Source organism: Megalopta genalis, chromosome 4, assembly GCF_051020955.1.
Source record: "Megalopta genalis isolate 19385.01 chromosome 4, iyMegGena1_principal, whole genome shotgun sequence".
NCBI classification, from domain to species: domain Eukaryota; kingdom Metazoa; phylum Arthropoda; class Insecta; order Hymenoptera; family Halictidae; genus Megalopta; species Megalopta genalis.
The window spans coordinates 29,785,349-29,801,129 of record NC_135016.1 but is presented as its reverse complement, the minus strand read 5'-3'; the positions used below and the strand labels follow the sequence as shown (position 1 = coordinate 29,801,129).

The 15,781-nt window shown below is 40.3% G+C and overlaps 3 protein-coding genes across 5 annotated transcripts; 2 read left to right on the top strand and 1 right to left on the bottom strand.

Annotated features, from left to right (window-relative positions):
* Positions 1–126: 126 nt before the first annotated feature.
* LOC117218476 (uncharacterized) lies at positions 127–1,463 on the bottom strand. The gene is made up of 3 exons (XM_033466889.2): positions 1,146–1,463; positions 340–480; positions 127–264 (listed from the first exon to the last, which is right to left on the bottom strand). The coding sequence occupies exons 1-3, from the start codon at positions 1,348–1,350 to the stop codon at positions 212–214; spliced, it is 399 nt and encodes a 132-aa protein (XP_033322780.2). The 5' UTR covers positions 1,351–1,463; the 3' UTR covers positions 127–211.
* Positions 1,464–2,196: 733 nt separating this feature from the next.
* On the top strand, positions 2,197–14,107 carry LOC117218470 (maltase A2). Of its 3 annotated transcripts, none has more exons than XM_033466875.2 (8): positions 2,198–2,589; positions 4,149–4,318; positions 4,993–5,194; positions 6,417–6,553; positions 9,428–9,609; positions 9,669–10,683; positions 11,634–11,902; positions 11,979–14,107. In XM_033466875.2, the coding sequence occupies exons 2-8, from the start codon at positions 4,217–4,219 to the stop codon at positions 12,202–12,204; spliced, it is 2,133 nt and encodes a 710-aa protein (XP_033322766.1). In that variant the 5' UTR covers positions 2,198–2,589; positions 4,149–4,216; the 3' UTR covers positions 12,205–14,107. The 3 variants fall into 3 exon arrangements, with proteins under 3 accessions (XP_033322767.1, XP_033322766.1, XP_033322765.1); XM_033466874.2 differs by having other exon boundaries at positions 9,416–9,609; XM_033466876.2 differs by lacking the exon at positions 4,149–4,318 and having other exon boundaries at positions 2,197–2,589; positions 9,416–9,609.
* A 311-nt stretch (positions 14,108–14,418) lies between these two features.
* osi (electron transfer flavoprotein regulatory factor orsai) lies at positions 14,419–15,766 on the top strand. The gene is made up of 2 exons (XM_076520920.1): positions 14,419–15,338; positions 15,498–15,766. The coding sequence occupies exons 1-2, from the start codon at positions 15,294–15,296 to the stop codon at positions 15,705–15,707; spliced, it is 255 nt and encodes an 84-aa protein (XP_076377035.1). The 5' UTR covers positions 14,419–15,293; the 3' UTR covers positions 15,708–15,766.
* Positions 15,767–15,781: the final 15 nt, after the last annotated feature.

Genomic DNA, 15,781 nt, shown 5'->3' with positions numbered 1-15,781 from the left:
GGACAATATTATTAAATCAGAATTTTCCCTAAATGCTAGATTATTTTCTTGTAAACGAGAATGTCATGATTGATTCTGAATATATGATTGACATAAGAATACAACATGCAGTTATACAGCATAATATAATAATAATAATCTATATATTTTAAATTCGCATTTACTATTATATGGAAACAATGTATAGTTTCAGACTAGTGTTGTTAATCGTCTAACGCAATGGCATCCAATTAAGTTTGTACAGGTCTTTATAACGTAGCCGATCTGAAATAATAAACATAATTAAGTAGATAAAAATAAACAGAAACAGACACAATTCTGTAGTTTCAGATAACTTACTATCAGCAAATTTCTCTGGATGCATTTTGAGATAATCCAATAGATGCATATTCTGCCTTTGAACCGTCCTTCTAAAATAATAGTACGTGATAGTTCCAACAAGGTAACCGATCATACCATGGATCATAAGACGTGGCACAGCTGGTAAAACACAAAAATTTAAATATATTCTAACATGACATTTACTGCAAATATTAAATTGAACTGAAATATAAATAATCGGTTGAAAATCTAGGCGCAATAAGCATGAATATTAAAAAATTATTTAACACGTTGAATGCCACGCCGGTTTTACAGAAATTGTCCGTGACGCCACGATGAATTTTCTTTTATGTGATACATATAATGTTGAAATATTATCTACAATAGATGAGTTACAGTGTATAACCATGTTTGACATGTTAATTGCGACAAGGGTCACTGTTTGGATCGACGATGACAATAATATAAAATTTTAAATATTGACATTTGTTTTAAATTATATATATTTCTATCAATATTCGGTGACCCCCGTGACATTCAACGTGTTAAACAAGAAAACATGGAGTCACTGAAGATGGAAACAAATAGTCTGTTTATGAGATACAGAGAGCATTCTACTTTGATTTTATAAAAATAATGCCAGTTCAAAGTCAAAGTAGAATGCTCTCTGTGTCTCATAAACAGATTATTTGTTTTGCCCTTTAATCTATAGCGAAAAGATTAACAGCATTCTTAACAGAACTGATACTCTTGCGTTACATAATTAAAGTCACTATTAGGTTAGTGTTAACCGCTTAAGAAAAATACGTTGATGAAGAACTTACAGGTATACCACGGTTTCCTGTTTCGAATATTCATATAAGCTGCTGTTGAGGTACCAGATACGGCGAAAGTTAAAGGTATATAGTATCGCTGGAACAGACTCTCCGGCGTGTTGTCCTTATTCGATATAAGATCAATTGCCCATTGTGATGCAAGTTCCGATGATTCAGTCTCATTAGAGCTTTTTGTGCTTTTTATATAATACATCTGCTTTGTATTTATATTATACTTTTACCGCGATACTTTACAAAGGCTATCAACAATTGTTCTCTACCAGGAGTTACAGCTGACTACTGGGTAGCAGAAGCTTGAATAGGGATAAAAGAAAACGAACATTGGTGAGGTCGCCTGTGTAGCTGTAGTATATATGAGTATATGTATGTACATATGTACATATATATTATATACCATGAATGAGTAAAAGTCGAGATCTGTGGTAAGTACATACGTATTATATATGTATTCGTGTAAGTGAAAAACATAGGTGAGAAGACCTCAAACACACAACAATAAAATGGATAATAAATTGATACAATTCAAAAAATAAGTTACTACTTTATCAATTTCGATCGATCTCAAAGTTTCTCGCTCTGTAATGTAGAGGGTACAACTGGGAGCTTTCAGCACGGTCGATAATAGAAGTCTATCCGTGAAGCGTGAAAGCATGTACACCTATTTTAAGGGGCTCCCAAAAATTTTGCACCCTTGTCCTTGAGATCAATTACGAACATTATATTGCGAACGTGACTAATAAATTTGTAGAAGAAATATAACAAAAGACCCCAAATATGGCGATCATTTTCTAATCAGAACCACACAGTTACCAGCGACGTTCGCGTATCAATGTACCGTCGACGCTGATATATATTGATTACAATCCTAATGCAACAGCATTCTAACGTTGGAATCCGATCGATGGAATAATATTTTCAAAACGGCGCTGTCGCGCTTCGTAATTATTACGAACAATTATGAATGCGAGCTTGTGGGGGATATTAAGTACATTCTCGGCCTCTGCTAATCGAACGCGTGCAAGGGCGCAGACTCGTTAAAGACGCCAAACGTTTTCGTTGGACGTAAGACGCGGCTAGACGGGACGTAACGGCGTTGCTAAATATAATACGCGAAGGCACGCGATTCCCTTACGGCTGGGGGCACCAGGACGGTCAACAACATCCGCGAGCACAAACATTCGTCCTCGGTAGTGATCTTGCTCTGCGTCGGTTGCTCGCGGAGTCAGTTTCTCGCGCGCAGAAGCCGGGACCATAGAAGACGAATTAATCGCTAAGCGTCGAACAAGTGGGGGACGCACGGCCGGTCCGAAAGAACAGGCCGATAGTTTTGCGGCTTCTCGAGATTTAGGATTTCCCGTGGTTACGAATCTATATGTGCTTTCTGTGTTCTACCGATGTTGACTCCGTCAGGTTATTACCGGCCGAATTACAGGTGAGAACGATCGCAAATCAACGACCGCCATCATGTTCGCTGCGAACCGTCTCGTTATGTGATACCAAGCTGGAGTGAAAATGCGTCACTAATTTTTCGCAAATTTTCATTGTCCCAATTTTCTTCACCTGTTAACGAAAGTTATCTGCGCACCATTTTTCCTCGCGATAGATAGTCGAACGGTGATAATCCATTTTGTTGCTTTCCTAACAGCTGTTGCGTTCTCGCGGCGCGCTGGGCGCAAGGCTTTCAAGGTAGTGCAGGGCGTCGATTGCAACTGAAACGTTAGGGGTAGTTAGTTCTAGAAGCGGACGTAAATGGAAGTTCCGATTAAAATAGAAATCGTTCCAGTTGCCTCCCCCCCCCCCTCTGTGTATGTATGTGTGTGTGTGTGTGTGTGTGTGTCTAACGACTCAAAAGCGAAAGCTTGATATTTCATCATTCTTTTTATTTTCGTCTCGTTCTATCACGCGGAGCCAGCTCGCTTATTCCACAAATCGTGTTCCGTTGCGATCTAAATTAGCGGGATTAGCAGTCGCGTGACCGATTCCTCGTATTCTTAGCGATCACATGAACGGACTGTTTGGTGGTGCGAACGTTAGGATCTAGCACGTGTTCGCAATCGGATCGGCCGATTCCCCGAAGAGGCCCGGCAACGGCTCCGCTCCCGTGATAATCGCGTGACTCGACCACATTTTTTACAAGCATCAAAACTATACGGCGTCTTATATAGCTCTAGCCGTTCCAAACCCGCCAATAGTCTCGGTTCTCCGTACATCTAAATATACTTCGTTATCGTACCGTGTCGAATGGCCTGCGACGCGTTATGTGCGCCGCCGAACTCCGCGTAAAACTAATTGACATCTCCTCGGTGTTGCATGCCATAAACTGGCATAAACTGATCCGTTGGCGTCACTCTATGACGTAATCGCGTCTGCTATTCTTTCGGAGTATCAGCGGCGAAACAATGCCCGCGTGCTCCGACAATTGTTATTCGGACAGCCCTTCGCAGCCCGTGACCATTTAATGGACCAGGGGAGAAAATCCTAGCGCTGCCATAGGCGTCGTCGAGAGAACTCGCCGATCAATAAGCCCGCACACGGCTGGCGGTCACGTTCGGCTCGCGTTCCGTTCGTAAATATGACGACCACGCTGGATTGCATTTCATCGCGTCGGACGTGTTGTGTGACGGACGATTGTGCGCTGGCTGCTCCCATAGATCGAATTTCAACGTGAAACTCTCCCACGTCAGCATTGTGGGTCGCCGAGCAGAATTTCAGCGGACGCATAAATATCGAGTCGCGTTTCACCGTCTCTGTCATACTTATGTAACTGTGTTCTCTTCGCGGTTCTTTTTTAACCGTGCGTTTCGTTCGCTGGAACAAATTTGCTCGGACGTGGAAGCGCCGGCGTGTCGCGCGACCTTACGGAAAGAGAAACGCCGTTCGGCTTTTAGTCCGAGCGTTCCGGTAAATCGGAGTGATCGCGGCGTGAAGATCGTCTCTCGATGTTCTCTCGTTGTGCTGTGACTTCGGCAAATTGTTGTCCATCTGCTGTAGATACTAGACGTTGCTGTTCCATCGTATGAGGGATAAAACGATCGGACGACTTCCCACGCTCGACAGAAATGAATATCCAGAAGCCCGAGGGTCTTTTGTCGGTGGTGTTGCCTACCGAACTCGCGTCTTTGCCCAGCTCGCGGCAGCTTATTATAAATCACGACCAACAGGTGCGTCCGACACAAATAACGTACCCTTTTGTCCTCCCCACCCTTTCCACTGCGTTGTTCACACGTTGCCACTGGCCCACGTGTACGCTGACCCTTTAAGGAAAGGATTCTTAACAGGTTCGCCGACAGCGTGATCCGGTACAGTGTCGTTCACAAGTTTTCCGAGCATCGATCTCTGGTCGACTTCGATCGGAAATGTTGTCGTGACTAATCGACCGCTTCTCAGAATTATTTAAACGAGTCGGCAAATGAATGGGGCGAGCCGCAAAGTATTCCATAACTGCCACAATTTGCTTATATCATCGCGGCCGGGAATTTATCGCGGTAATTAGTAATTTGAAGGACGTTTCGACATTTTTTTAATATTTCACGAGCTTCGATTCTGTTTAAACAAGACGATAATTTTGGATTTTATCGGTATTTGACTTCGAACGGAATGGCAGCGGCGAACGTGTTATGATTTCAATTTGTTTCACAATGATTTCGTTGTGTTAATTAGCCACAGATTTACGTAGAACGTTACCAGAGCTGACTGTGCGTGTGTGTGCGTGCGTGCGTGCGTGCGTGTGTGCGTGCGCGCGTGTGTTTCTGTTAAAAATACTGTTTTAGATAGATTATTGTTTACGATAAAAAGTACCGATCGATTTTGTTAACCATATTGTTGTCTCGGACAGGACGAAGAAGCGTCGGATTGTCCACTCTTGACGCCCAGCCCACGAAACGACAATGTCCTCGAGTCCGGCGCCATTTTCGTCACCTTGGAGGGGAATCCCGTGGAGTCCATTTCGCCGCCGATACTCGAGAACATCAACAAAGAAGACGGACTTAACGAATTCATGAGTATAGTGAACAGTTCGAGCAGAGTTCTGAACGATGGTAAGCTTCCATTAATAGCAATGACGTTTCAGTACACATACTTCAACAGACAATAATCCTATCTGTAATGAAAAAAATCGCGATCTACATATATACCTCTAAAGCTTGCTCTTCCAAGAAAAGATACGGACTACAACAGACCCTTATCCGTTCGCTATCGAAAGCCATTAAAAACGGATGCGGATCTTTATGCAAAAAGAAAAAAGAAAATTTCTTGCATCGATTGCAAGAGATTAAGAGCCAGATAGATATTTCGTTCCTTCTCTCGTAATTTAACCCCTTAACGTGCACGCTCGAGTTAACTCGAGCGCGCTAAACTGGCCAAACTGTGCACACTCGAGATAATTCGAGCGACGTTGTACCTTATGTTGCTATAATTTTTCACACTCGAATGCAATCGAGAATTGGAAATAACAATGTGAAAGCATAAAAGAAAAACAATCGTTTTATTGATATTTATCATTTACATGGGATTGTAAGCTATAACACTTACTTATTCAAGTATAAATTCATATTCAGATTCTGATTCGCTCATTTTTCAATATATATTTTACTAAAATATAATGTAAAATAAAATATAATAATAATAATAATAGTAATATTCTGAAAATTAGAAATCATACCAATTGTATAAATATCCATTATTTTTGTATTTTTGTAATTTTCTTGCCAAGACAACGTTCTAAATTGTTTTTTTTACATTAAAAAAAAATTGGTTTTTTTTGGCCGGCCTTTTTAAAAAAAACTGTGCATTAAGGGGTTAACCTTGACCGAATACCACAGTGTATTGATATTTTTCAATTATCTCAACTCTTTCGCCGTTTTAAATTGCACCTTTTTACTTTTCTCATAAATGCATAAAATCGGCAGTCCGATGATCGGTCATCTGCCACCGTGTCGTCGCATCTTCGATACGTTGCCCTTCTCTCTTCACCAAACAAACCGTCGCGCGCTACTTCGCCGGACTTATGTAACCGTTTAAGTGTCGCGCTCGTAATTGTTTTACGGACAATAAAACGGCTTAATTGGCTCCGGTTTCAACTCCATCGATGAAATCGTTTAAACGAAGTTCGACAGTTGAATCCGAACTAGTGGTTGTCGATGATCGTTCCGCGTCGTGACGGCTGCTTTTGAAAAACTCGAGACTTTCTAGAGATCGGGACGCGGACGGAAGCTGGTTCCGCTTGCGGCCGGGCCATTGTCGATTCGCTATTTGTTGCAGAGCCGAGTTCCCGTGATCCGATGGTGGAATCGACCAGCAGCGGAAGCAGCAGCGACACGAGCGGCCCCGTTTGCGCACAATTGTTGACGCAGCTGAACACTGCGTATCAACACCTGGCCCCCGATGCACAGGCACTGGTAAGCATCCCCTATCTGACGAACCCCTGACCGCCGACGTGGATTCCGGTTGGACAATAATCGAAATCATGTATATACACCCGTAGATGAAACATTATTCGAACATTAACATAATCGAAGGGAAAAGATCCTTTAAATCCTGGTAAAGCAGAGTATATAAAATGTCGAAATACAAAAAACTTTCGATTTAGTATAAAACATTGCCTACATAATTAAGAAAATATGAAACAAAAAACATCGTAGTAATCACGCCACGTAAGTATTCGAACGTCTTATCGAATGAAGTTGAAAAGCAATGGAAACACATTTTTTAACATTTTTATTACTAGTTTTATACCTCCATTGTCTAACAATATGTTTCAAGAAGTTTGACATTTTAAACATTATTTGTTATTATTATTATTTGTTTATAATATGTGTTTTTTCTTTTTTCTTTCTTTTTTCGTTCCGGCCGAATCAACTTTATGGGGATGCACAGTTATGCATAAGGCAAGGTGTAAATATAATTTGTTAATGCATTTGAAGAAATTTGTAAAATTAGAATGCATTTTTGGCCCATTTGCCCGCTGATATTGATGTGTAATATGGCCAACAAACAAAAAATCAACCAAAAATATATTGAAATTTTATAAATTTCTTCGGATTATCCGTTAACAAATGAAATGTTCGAATACTCTCGTGTACGAGTGTATATCGATCGAGCGAAATGTTCTGGAGTCATTATGAATCTACCTCGGCAGTTAGGGGTAAACGAATACGATTATGTTTGTTCATGCGATGATAATAATGAAACGTTGACAACAGGACGCCGAACGTATCTTTGATATTGCAAAATTTCGTGCGACTAATATCAAAAAAGTATCAAGATTTTGGTTTTCATTTTACTTGCCTAGTTTGCGAATTCGGAGGAATTGCGGTGTGAAGATTTGTCATGCTTTCGATCGATTCGATAATTACTTGCAAATAGAGTAGTCTAGGATGATCGGTGGATCGAGGGAGTTGACATTTAAATAAACCGGCTCTGCGAACAGCATCGAATATCAAGCTTTTCGTTGAACAAAGCCGTATGTTCGATTGCCTGTTTCTACTGCTAATGTTGCTACACGTTTTGTTTCGTTCACGGCCGATTACCAGTTTTACCTTCGATCTAAATGCGTCGAGTGCACTCGCATCCACGCGTCGCTCTGGTCACTTTCATTTTTTTTACTCACGCGAATGCACAGACTCGCCTCCCCGAACGAAAAATAATATAATTCGAAGGGATGCGATCGTGGAACCGACCTGACGCGCAACTACGCATCGTTTTATCGTATTATCTATTCGGTGAATGAAATTCTCGGTTATTACAGAAATAAACAGTGGGCAGTATAATAAGAACAGGAATAAGTCACTGTCGCTCAGATCATAAAGTACGCGGAAATAGAAATGCAACACAGTTAAATGATCAGTGGGTAGTAGCGATGTTTCTCTCTGGATAGGCACGCGCGGTTTTTAAATTCTCTTTCCGTTTGATCGTATTCAACTTTTATTAATTAGCACGGCACGAATGCAAAGCACGACGGTGATCGTTGTTACCGGTGCCGGTATTAGTCAGCGCCGAAATCAACGACAAGAATAGTTGGATTCTAATTATTCGTTGATATTTTGATTGTTTTCTTACCAATGCACAGACACATTAGTTTTAGTTAAGGTCGTAGATCTTGATAGTTAAGGTCATAAGTGTTCGCACGGTTTTTTTTCACTGTCCCATTCCAAAAACAACTGCACGGATCTTGCCTGCTGCATTCCACTTTAACCATAACAAACGAATCATTTCTCCCATTGTCACTCTTCGATGATTAATTATTTCAGATTTCCATTCGCAACGTTTACGTACCAATCTTCGTGCACTGTATTTAGCATAATATTTCGAACTGTTTGGCACAAACGAGGAGTACCTTGCCAAGCGTTGCGCACCATTGCTGAAATACATTTTCAGCAATGTGCATTTTTGCATCCCATACATATCCCGATCGATCACGAAACAACGCTGTGCACAAGCAACGCTCTGTCATCGTTTCGAAAATCTTTCTACATATTTGGCGGATTTCACCCGGACCACCCGGTATCGAATCAGATTCCATGGAAATCGGGCGAAAGTTTTTGCTTTATCATTCGCAAGCATCGTTACCTTCGAGCAAGAGGCCGTCGAAATACAAAGTAAATTCTCCCTAATCGACGCTCGGATTGCACACGAAAAAAGACAAAACAAAAAATAGACAATTTGGGAAGATAAGAAACGATTATTCGAGCCTCGCGGCTCGTTTTTATAATTGTTGACCGATCGGTAACTATAAAAACGAGCCGCAACGCTCGAATAATCGTATCCGCTCTTCCCAAATTGTCCATTTTTATGCACAATCCGAGCGTCGATTACGGAGAATTTACTGTAGTTCGATGCATCACGATTCGATGAAACATTTGGCAAACGTGCTTTCTCTCAAGTGTCATAAAAGTAATGTATCTATTGAGATATGTTGACGATCGACCTTCCTTTAGAAATACAAAAATACACGGTCGCGTAGACACCTGGCGGACACGCTTGTACGAAGATCGAATTTGCTTTTTAGAAACCAGAATGCCTGGACAAACGTGCGAAACGGGGAGGAAAAAAAAAGAAATATGTTGCTGGCAAAATTCCAAGGTGTACCGGAAGAACGTAACTCGATTAGAATCGTTCGAAAGACGGGTGCTGATAGATTTCGTGGCATACCCTTTGCATAATCATGGTGGTGGGAACCCGTGCCGGCCATCATCTATGTGTACTAACCCATCGCTTGCCGCTTTCTAACATCATGATGAACTTTCACTGTAACTGTTTAGTTTTACAATCAGGAGAACGGGGGGAAGCCACCGTTGGTTGGTATCCAACTGGTGGTGCCGAAGCCACCGAAGGATTATCGTTTCATGAAATGGAATTGGCCGTTGATACGGAAGACCTGCTTCTGGTCCTTGATGTCGGTGCTGGCTGGTTGCATGGCGCTCGTGATCGGCGTGATCGTCACCATGCCAAAAAAGTACGTGAACATTTCTGCGATCTTGCCTTCCAAGAGAAAATCACCATTTTTCCGTTTAGATGCGACCCGCGTGTGCAATGGTGGCAAGGCAGCGTCTTCTACGAGATCTTCCCAGCGTCTTTCCAGGACTCCTCGAAGGTCGGCGACGGTATCGGCGACCTGCGAGGGATAACAATGCGCCTGGACTATCTGAAGGAGCTTGGTGTACGTGGGATCCGTTTGAACTCGATATTCCCTGCGGCACACTATCCGGAACACTACTCGGACATCGAGAACCTGTCCGACTTGAATAAGCACCTGGGAACATTGAAGGACTTCGAGGAGCTGGTGCGCGAGATCCACCGGCGGAACATGACGGTTCTTCTGGATCTACCGCTCTATCCGTTCGCGAAGACCCTGTACGACGAGAACGTGGCGGTCGAGAAGCCGAACAAAACCGACAAAGCGGTGCGCGAGAGAAGAAGCGTTACGGACGCCGTGGTTCTAAAGGACAGCGCGCCGACGACACCCTCGATGTCGGTCCAGGCGATCAGAGACGCGTTGTCGTCGGTGCCGCCGACCTTGGAGGAACCGCAACTACATGCTCTGACGTCGAATCACATCGGCGCGGTGACGGAGAACCCGGTCACGGCTGCGGTCCGAACATGGTCGGAAATGGGAGTCGACGGTTTCTATCTGAGGGGGCTGGAGCATTACGTCGACGAGAAATCGTTCGCCAGCAGTCTGAACCACTGGAAGTCTATCGTGGGCCATCAGAAGATCCTGATCTGCCATGTAAACGCTCTGAAGGCCAGCAAACCAGGAGCCGCCAGAGAGGCGATTTTGAAGAATATGGATCTCGTGGACGTCACGCTGGAATTGTCGAACGGGACGAAGCAGATCAAGGAACAGGTGGAGGAGGTCACCAAGGGTTTGCTGTTCGAGAAGCCCGAGTATCCTTGGGTGCATTGGTCCATAGGCGGAGTGGAATCTCAGAGGGTCGCTTCGACCATCAGTGTGAAGAATGCTACAATTGCTGCCTCCCTGCTGGGAATGATGCTGCCGGGGACCCCGAACGTATTTTACGGGGACGAGGTAAACCGTGCAACGATGATTTTGTTAGATTTTCAATGCACTGTATTCAGATTGAGATCTTGTTCGAATCGACCTATCGTCTATTTGTGTGTGATCGATTAGGGTTGACGTACCGGTTGTGGTCACCTTAAGGAATTATAGGAACTTCAGTGGAAATATTCTTAAAAGTGTTGTATCACATAAGAAATGTACAAGTTTTAATTAGTTTTGACATCTACCTTGCAACAAGGTAACAAAAATGATTCAAGAATTATTACTAGACTGGGCGGGTTTTATGCATTTATGGCGCAAACGAGTAGGTGAAAGCTTGTAAAAACTTGAAAAAAAAATTTAAGGATACTATTGTATTGTTTTCGATTGCTTGGTAGCGTCAAACGAAGAAATAGATTTTTATTCAACTTCTGTTTCTTACAGTTGACATAGAAATATTTGATTTTGCACAAAAAGATAAGCGGTCTAATTATTACAGTACAAGAATAATAAAATATGCATTTTTCACTGCTTGCGGCCACTTGTACACCGGCTCTGACCATATTTGATACTATTTCTAGCCAGCTCGTAAATTTAATATTAAACATATCATAAATTTTTCGTAATATTTGAAAATTCTTGGCGATACAACATACAATGATATGTAATAAATTTTCTTTCCGTTGTTCTTTTATGCTTTCTTCCATTCTTCGTACTTTATTCTTCTTCCAATTTCCTTCTTTTCGCTTCTAATCCGTTTATATTTGTTAATACTTTCTAGTTCGAAGGTCTGTCGATTGCTAGGAACTGTATAATTATATATATAATTATATATATAATATATAATTATATTATCGATATAATTCGACTTCAAAGAACTAAAATATGAATAATTATACGGATGGCCAGAAAAGGTGAACTGGCCACAATCGGTACATCTACCCTATATTGTCCTTCATTTAATAGCAATCCGTATTTAGATAGGTATAATGAACTGCGAGTGCGAGGACCACAAGGACCTCGCCCATGTGCACAACCTGGCTCCGATGTATTGGGACTCGAACGACAGCTCCGACCATAAGTTCGCGTCCATTGGTGTCACTGCTTGGCTACCGGAGGCCACGAAACCGTTGCAGACGAACTTGATGGGCACCATACCCGAGATGATTAAGCTCAGATCCGAAACGACCCCGATTTACGTTAAGGCGGTGTTGAAGGAGAATCAGGTGCTGGCTAACTGTGATATTAGGTAAATAAATGACAATGCATAGATACGATGCGCGCACGATGTCGGCGGAGTTCCTAAGCAATTTCGTCGATTACAGGTACGCGGACGACGAAATGATTGTCATAGAACGATGGTATCCACGACGAAACTCGTACGTTTTCGTAGCGAACCTAGGCAATCGGTCGCAGACGAAGGACCTGTCCTTCCTTTATTATGGCGGTCATGTCGTTGTCGGGCCCGCGACCAGGCTGAACCGGGACGTCTATTTCAAGGAGCTGATCGTGTCTCCGGGAGAGGCGTTCGTCATAAAGCTCGACAAATGAGAGGATTCCTCGCGGAATCGAAGTTTTCTATAACATTCGTTTTACACCCGACCGAAGATTTCACCGTACCTTAATTGTCTCGAGCACGGATTTGCGATGTTTCGTTTGACGATACGTTACCTTTTTGACGTTGCGAACGTTGTACAACGAAAGATTTCATAGCGCAAGTTCCTAATAATTTTTGTACGTGAAACGCATAGGGACCGTGTTTTTTGTCTGACAGGCAGCGGAGAGGCGAGATGTTTCGAATCGAGACAGATCGCATAGTGCCCGGTGAGCTCAGTGCGGATGGTTTATGCGGATTCATAATACATAACGAATCGTTTTGTGACGTTCACGTACTAGTGAACATTTATTTCGAATGGAATTTTCTAAAAGCGGAATAGAACTATTGTTGCCACCGATGCATAAAGCCCATAGTCTCGGTAATAAGAGGGACGTTTTTATCGTTCATAGGGTGTTTAACGTAGTCTAGTGAAATGTGCTTGGATAAAACCGAAAAATCAAAAACAAACGTTCAGGCTGAACTGTGGATGTCTATGCGAGCATAGATTTTTATGAATTACCGTACAAACGCGTCGAGTAGAGAAGAAATCGTCGATTCCGTTCAGATACCAGACGAGAAAATACGTCTGGTTAAATTTTATGAAAAATTTTACTACGGTGAAAGCCTGCCGTGTGACACAGAACGCATGAAGTCCACAGTTGTTACGAAATCAAATCGCGTTGATATACCATTTTAATGTTTAGTCCGGTTTAGCAATATCGAACAAACAAACAAACAAAAAAAATGAAGAAACCGTAAAGCACAACGAATGTTCGCGCATTTCACATTCCAAACAAAAGAGAACAAATCATCCCATGTTTATCTTCTGTGTTCATTTTCGTGGTCCAGGCTGGCGATATACGAAAATTATTTCACTGTGTTTTTTGTATGTTCTGATAGTTTTGATAATAAAGAACGACAATTGCGACTGCACCGATTCTATTCCCAGTCACAGTGTGCGAATTCGAACCGACGTTTAGGATGTTTTATACATTTACACACACGGTTGACACGAAATTTTATCTCTGTTATACGCTCTGGAATACGTTTCCAAAATCGCAGTAGATCGACTGAACAAAAAAAGCGAAATATATATACATATATATATATGGACTATTTTTGTAACAAATTTTATCGTGCGTGATAAACGGTATTCCCAACGTGTACTTTCTCACTTCATTTTTATATAATGATTTTGGTACTAAGCGAATGACGTTTTATCGATGCGTGAATTCGAAATGGTGCTTATACACGAGGGAAGGATTTGTTTTTCTAATCTTTGTTCGAATGCAAACACTGACATTGATCGAGCAATACCTATATATATATATACATTCATCGAATCGAAGTATTCCGGTATTTTTTAGTCTTCGAGCAGCATATTAGGTTTTTACTTAAACGAAGTTCGATTTTGATGTGAATATTCTTCTGACGCAAGAATAAAATGAAAGTCCTATGTAATCATGAATCTCCATTGTGTATTTTCTTCAATACTGTTAGGGTACTTCATATTTGTGTGAAAAAGAAAAAAAAACATGAAAATATCAATAGTGTTAATATAACTACATAATAGTTAAACGAATGTTGCCCAGTTCAACCATTTTACCTTTACTTCGTTGATTTTCAGGTTTACACCATCCGTGCAGCAATGTCGTACAATTAAAATTTTTACGTGCAGCGTAATTTTTTGATATGCTTCGGTATCTTTTATATTTGTATAAAACGAACAGTAGGAGAAGAACGAATGTGAATAGTATTAATAGGTAGTACAACATTATTTGTATAAGGTTTTTATTACTTAAACGTGATTATTGAAAGAAATAGTTAGTACGTCTTAATAAATTTTACTACAACGAAGATATACATTTATTTTATTATCATGTATTTATCTATACGACATCGTACTATATTGTTTATATTAATATCTGGCTACCGTGTTATATAATTTGGATACCTATATTTAATATTTCTAAAACTACAATTTTATATTTGAAATCTCTACGCTGCAAATTTAATCGTTTAAAATTTCTGTGCTCTAAGTTTTTATGCTCGAGATTCTTACATTTCAAATTAAAGATCGAGGAATGAGTTGTGCTTGCTTTGAGAGTCACTGCTCTTTCTCGTTAGTGCTCGCTTCGTGCTACGGTTTGTATATAACGGAGTTCGAAAACATGATAATTCGAGGAGTTCCCTCGAGCAACACCGCGGAGCCACAAGCGGAGTCCATAGTGACTATCATATATGCTCTGAGGAAAGTCCCTGGATCTCTGGCAGAAAGTGTCGTAGCGCAATCCGCTGCTAGCCTTCGCAATCTTCTCGATCTTGGATAGGAAGCTTCGGCTGATCTTTGAGTTGTGCGAAGTGTATTGATCAAAGAAAAGTAATGTTGTTGGATTCACAAATTTTCCAGCCCTCGGCCTCATGGCAGAGGGTAGGAAAATGTTTCAACTAAACAGGGCTCACTACGAGGAAACTTCTCCCATTTTTTTTTCTACTTCAGAAATAAACAATTCAATATTTATTAATAACAACAATTTAATCTAGGCTCGCACTTATTAGAAGATCAATTAGGAAGTTTTACGCATCTTGAAACTCAAAATTAGCTCTTTGGAATGGTAGAACCATTCATTGGAAAACGTTCAAACTATTCGTACAGCTGATAATTCTTACCAACAATTGAAAGATGTTACTAATTATTGTCAATATTTACATTCTGCATTATGATCATGATGGTAAAAATTATTTTACCTTATCTTAAGTAAATACTTCTTTATCTTATTAATTTATTTTAAAACGTAATCATGGTTCATTATTATATTAAAATTTGTATTTGATTTTATGCACTTGTCAATGTAATTAGCATTACAGTTTAGCTGTTGTACGGACCCATTAAGTATTACGAAATGGTAATTGCAATTATTAATTGCAGTAGATTTTATGTTGGCAACGTAATATTTTATATGTGTTAATATCATTTTCGCACGTCAGATGTGCATCTTATTCATGTATAATAAGGATACCTAATACATTAGGTGAAATATTTATGACAATGTCTCAACGTTCGAAAGTACTTCAATTATATAAAACGGTAATAAATTGTACTTTAATTTTGAGTTATATATATATAGTTTACTATTGTCTATTCTAATATTGTGTGCACGTAAAATTTACAAATTAATATTTTATCTTATTATTTGTACGAGAAGAACTTGTTGATATGATTAAAATGAAACTTTTCTACTTCTAGCTGTTATTTATGGGTAAAGATTATCCAAGAGGTTATGATTTTTTCAAACAAAATTTGAGAAAAGTTTTTGAAAAAAATAAAGGAGAAACTGACCCAGAAAAAATTAATAAAATGCTCGCACATGGAGACTATGTAATTAAAGAACTGGAAGCTTTGTATATGTTACGCAAATACAGAACATTGAAAAGAAGATACTATAATGAAACATAACATTAAAGTGAATCTGTTATTAATACTTTTGTATATATAAATGAAAAATTTAGTTTTTATGTTGTTTCTTTTTT

What these genes read in the sequence shown, in the direction of transcription:
- osi (XM_076520920.1), top strand. Translation starts at nt 15,294, where the DNA reads ATGACAATGTCTCAACGTTCGAAAGTACTTCAATTATATAAAACG. An exon ending in TACTTCAATTATATAAAACG is followed by an intron (nt 15,339 to 15,497) that starts GTAATAAATTGT and finishes TTCTACTTCTAG; the next exon opens with CTGTTATTTATGGGTAAAGA.
- LOC117218476 (XM_033466889.2), bottom strand. Translation starts at nt 1,350, where the DNA reads ATGTATTATATAAAAAGCACAAAAAGCTCTAATGAGACTGAATCATCG. An exon ending in CAGGAAACCGTGGTATACCT is followed by an intron (nt 481 to 1,145) that starts GTAAGTTCTTCA and finishes GTGTTTTACCAG; the next exon opens with CTGTGCCACGTCTTATGATC. An exon ending in TCCAGAGAAATTTGCTGATA is followed by an intron (nt 265 to 339) that starts GTAAGTTATCTG and finishes TTATTATTTCAG; the next exon opens with ATCGGCTACGTTATAAAGAC.
- LOC117218470 (XM_033466874.2), top strand. Translation starts at nt 4,217, where the DNA reads ATGAATATCCAGAAGCCCGAGGGTCTTTTGTCGGTGGTGTTGCCTACC. An exon ending in GAGCAGAGTTCTGAACGATG is followed by an intron (nt 5,195 to 6,416) that starts GTAAGCTTCCAT and finishes TATTTGTTGCAG; the next exon opens with AGCCGAGTTCCCGTGATCCG. An exon ending in CCCCCGATGCACAGGCACTG is followed by an intron (nt 6,554 to 9,415) that starts GTAAGCATCCCC and finishes GTAACTGTTTAG; the next exon opens with TTTTACAATCAGGAGAACGG.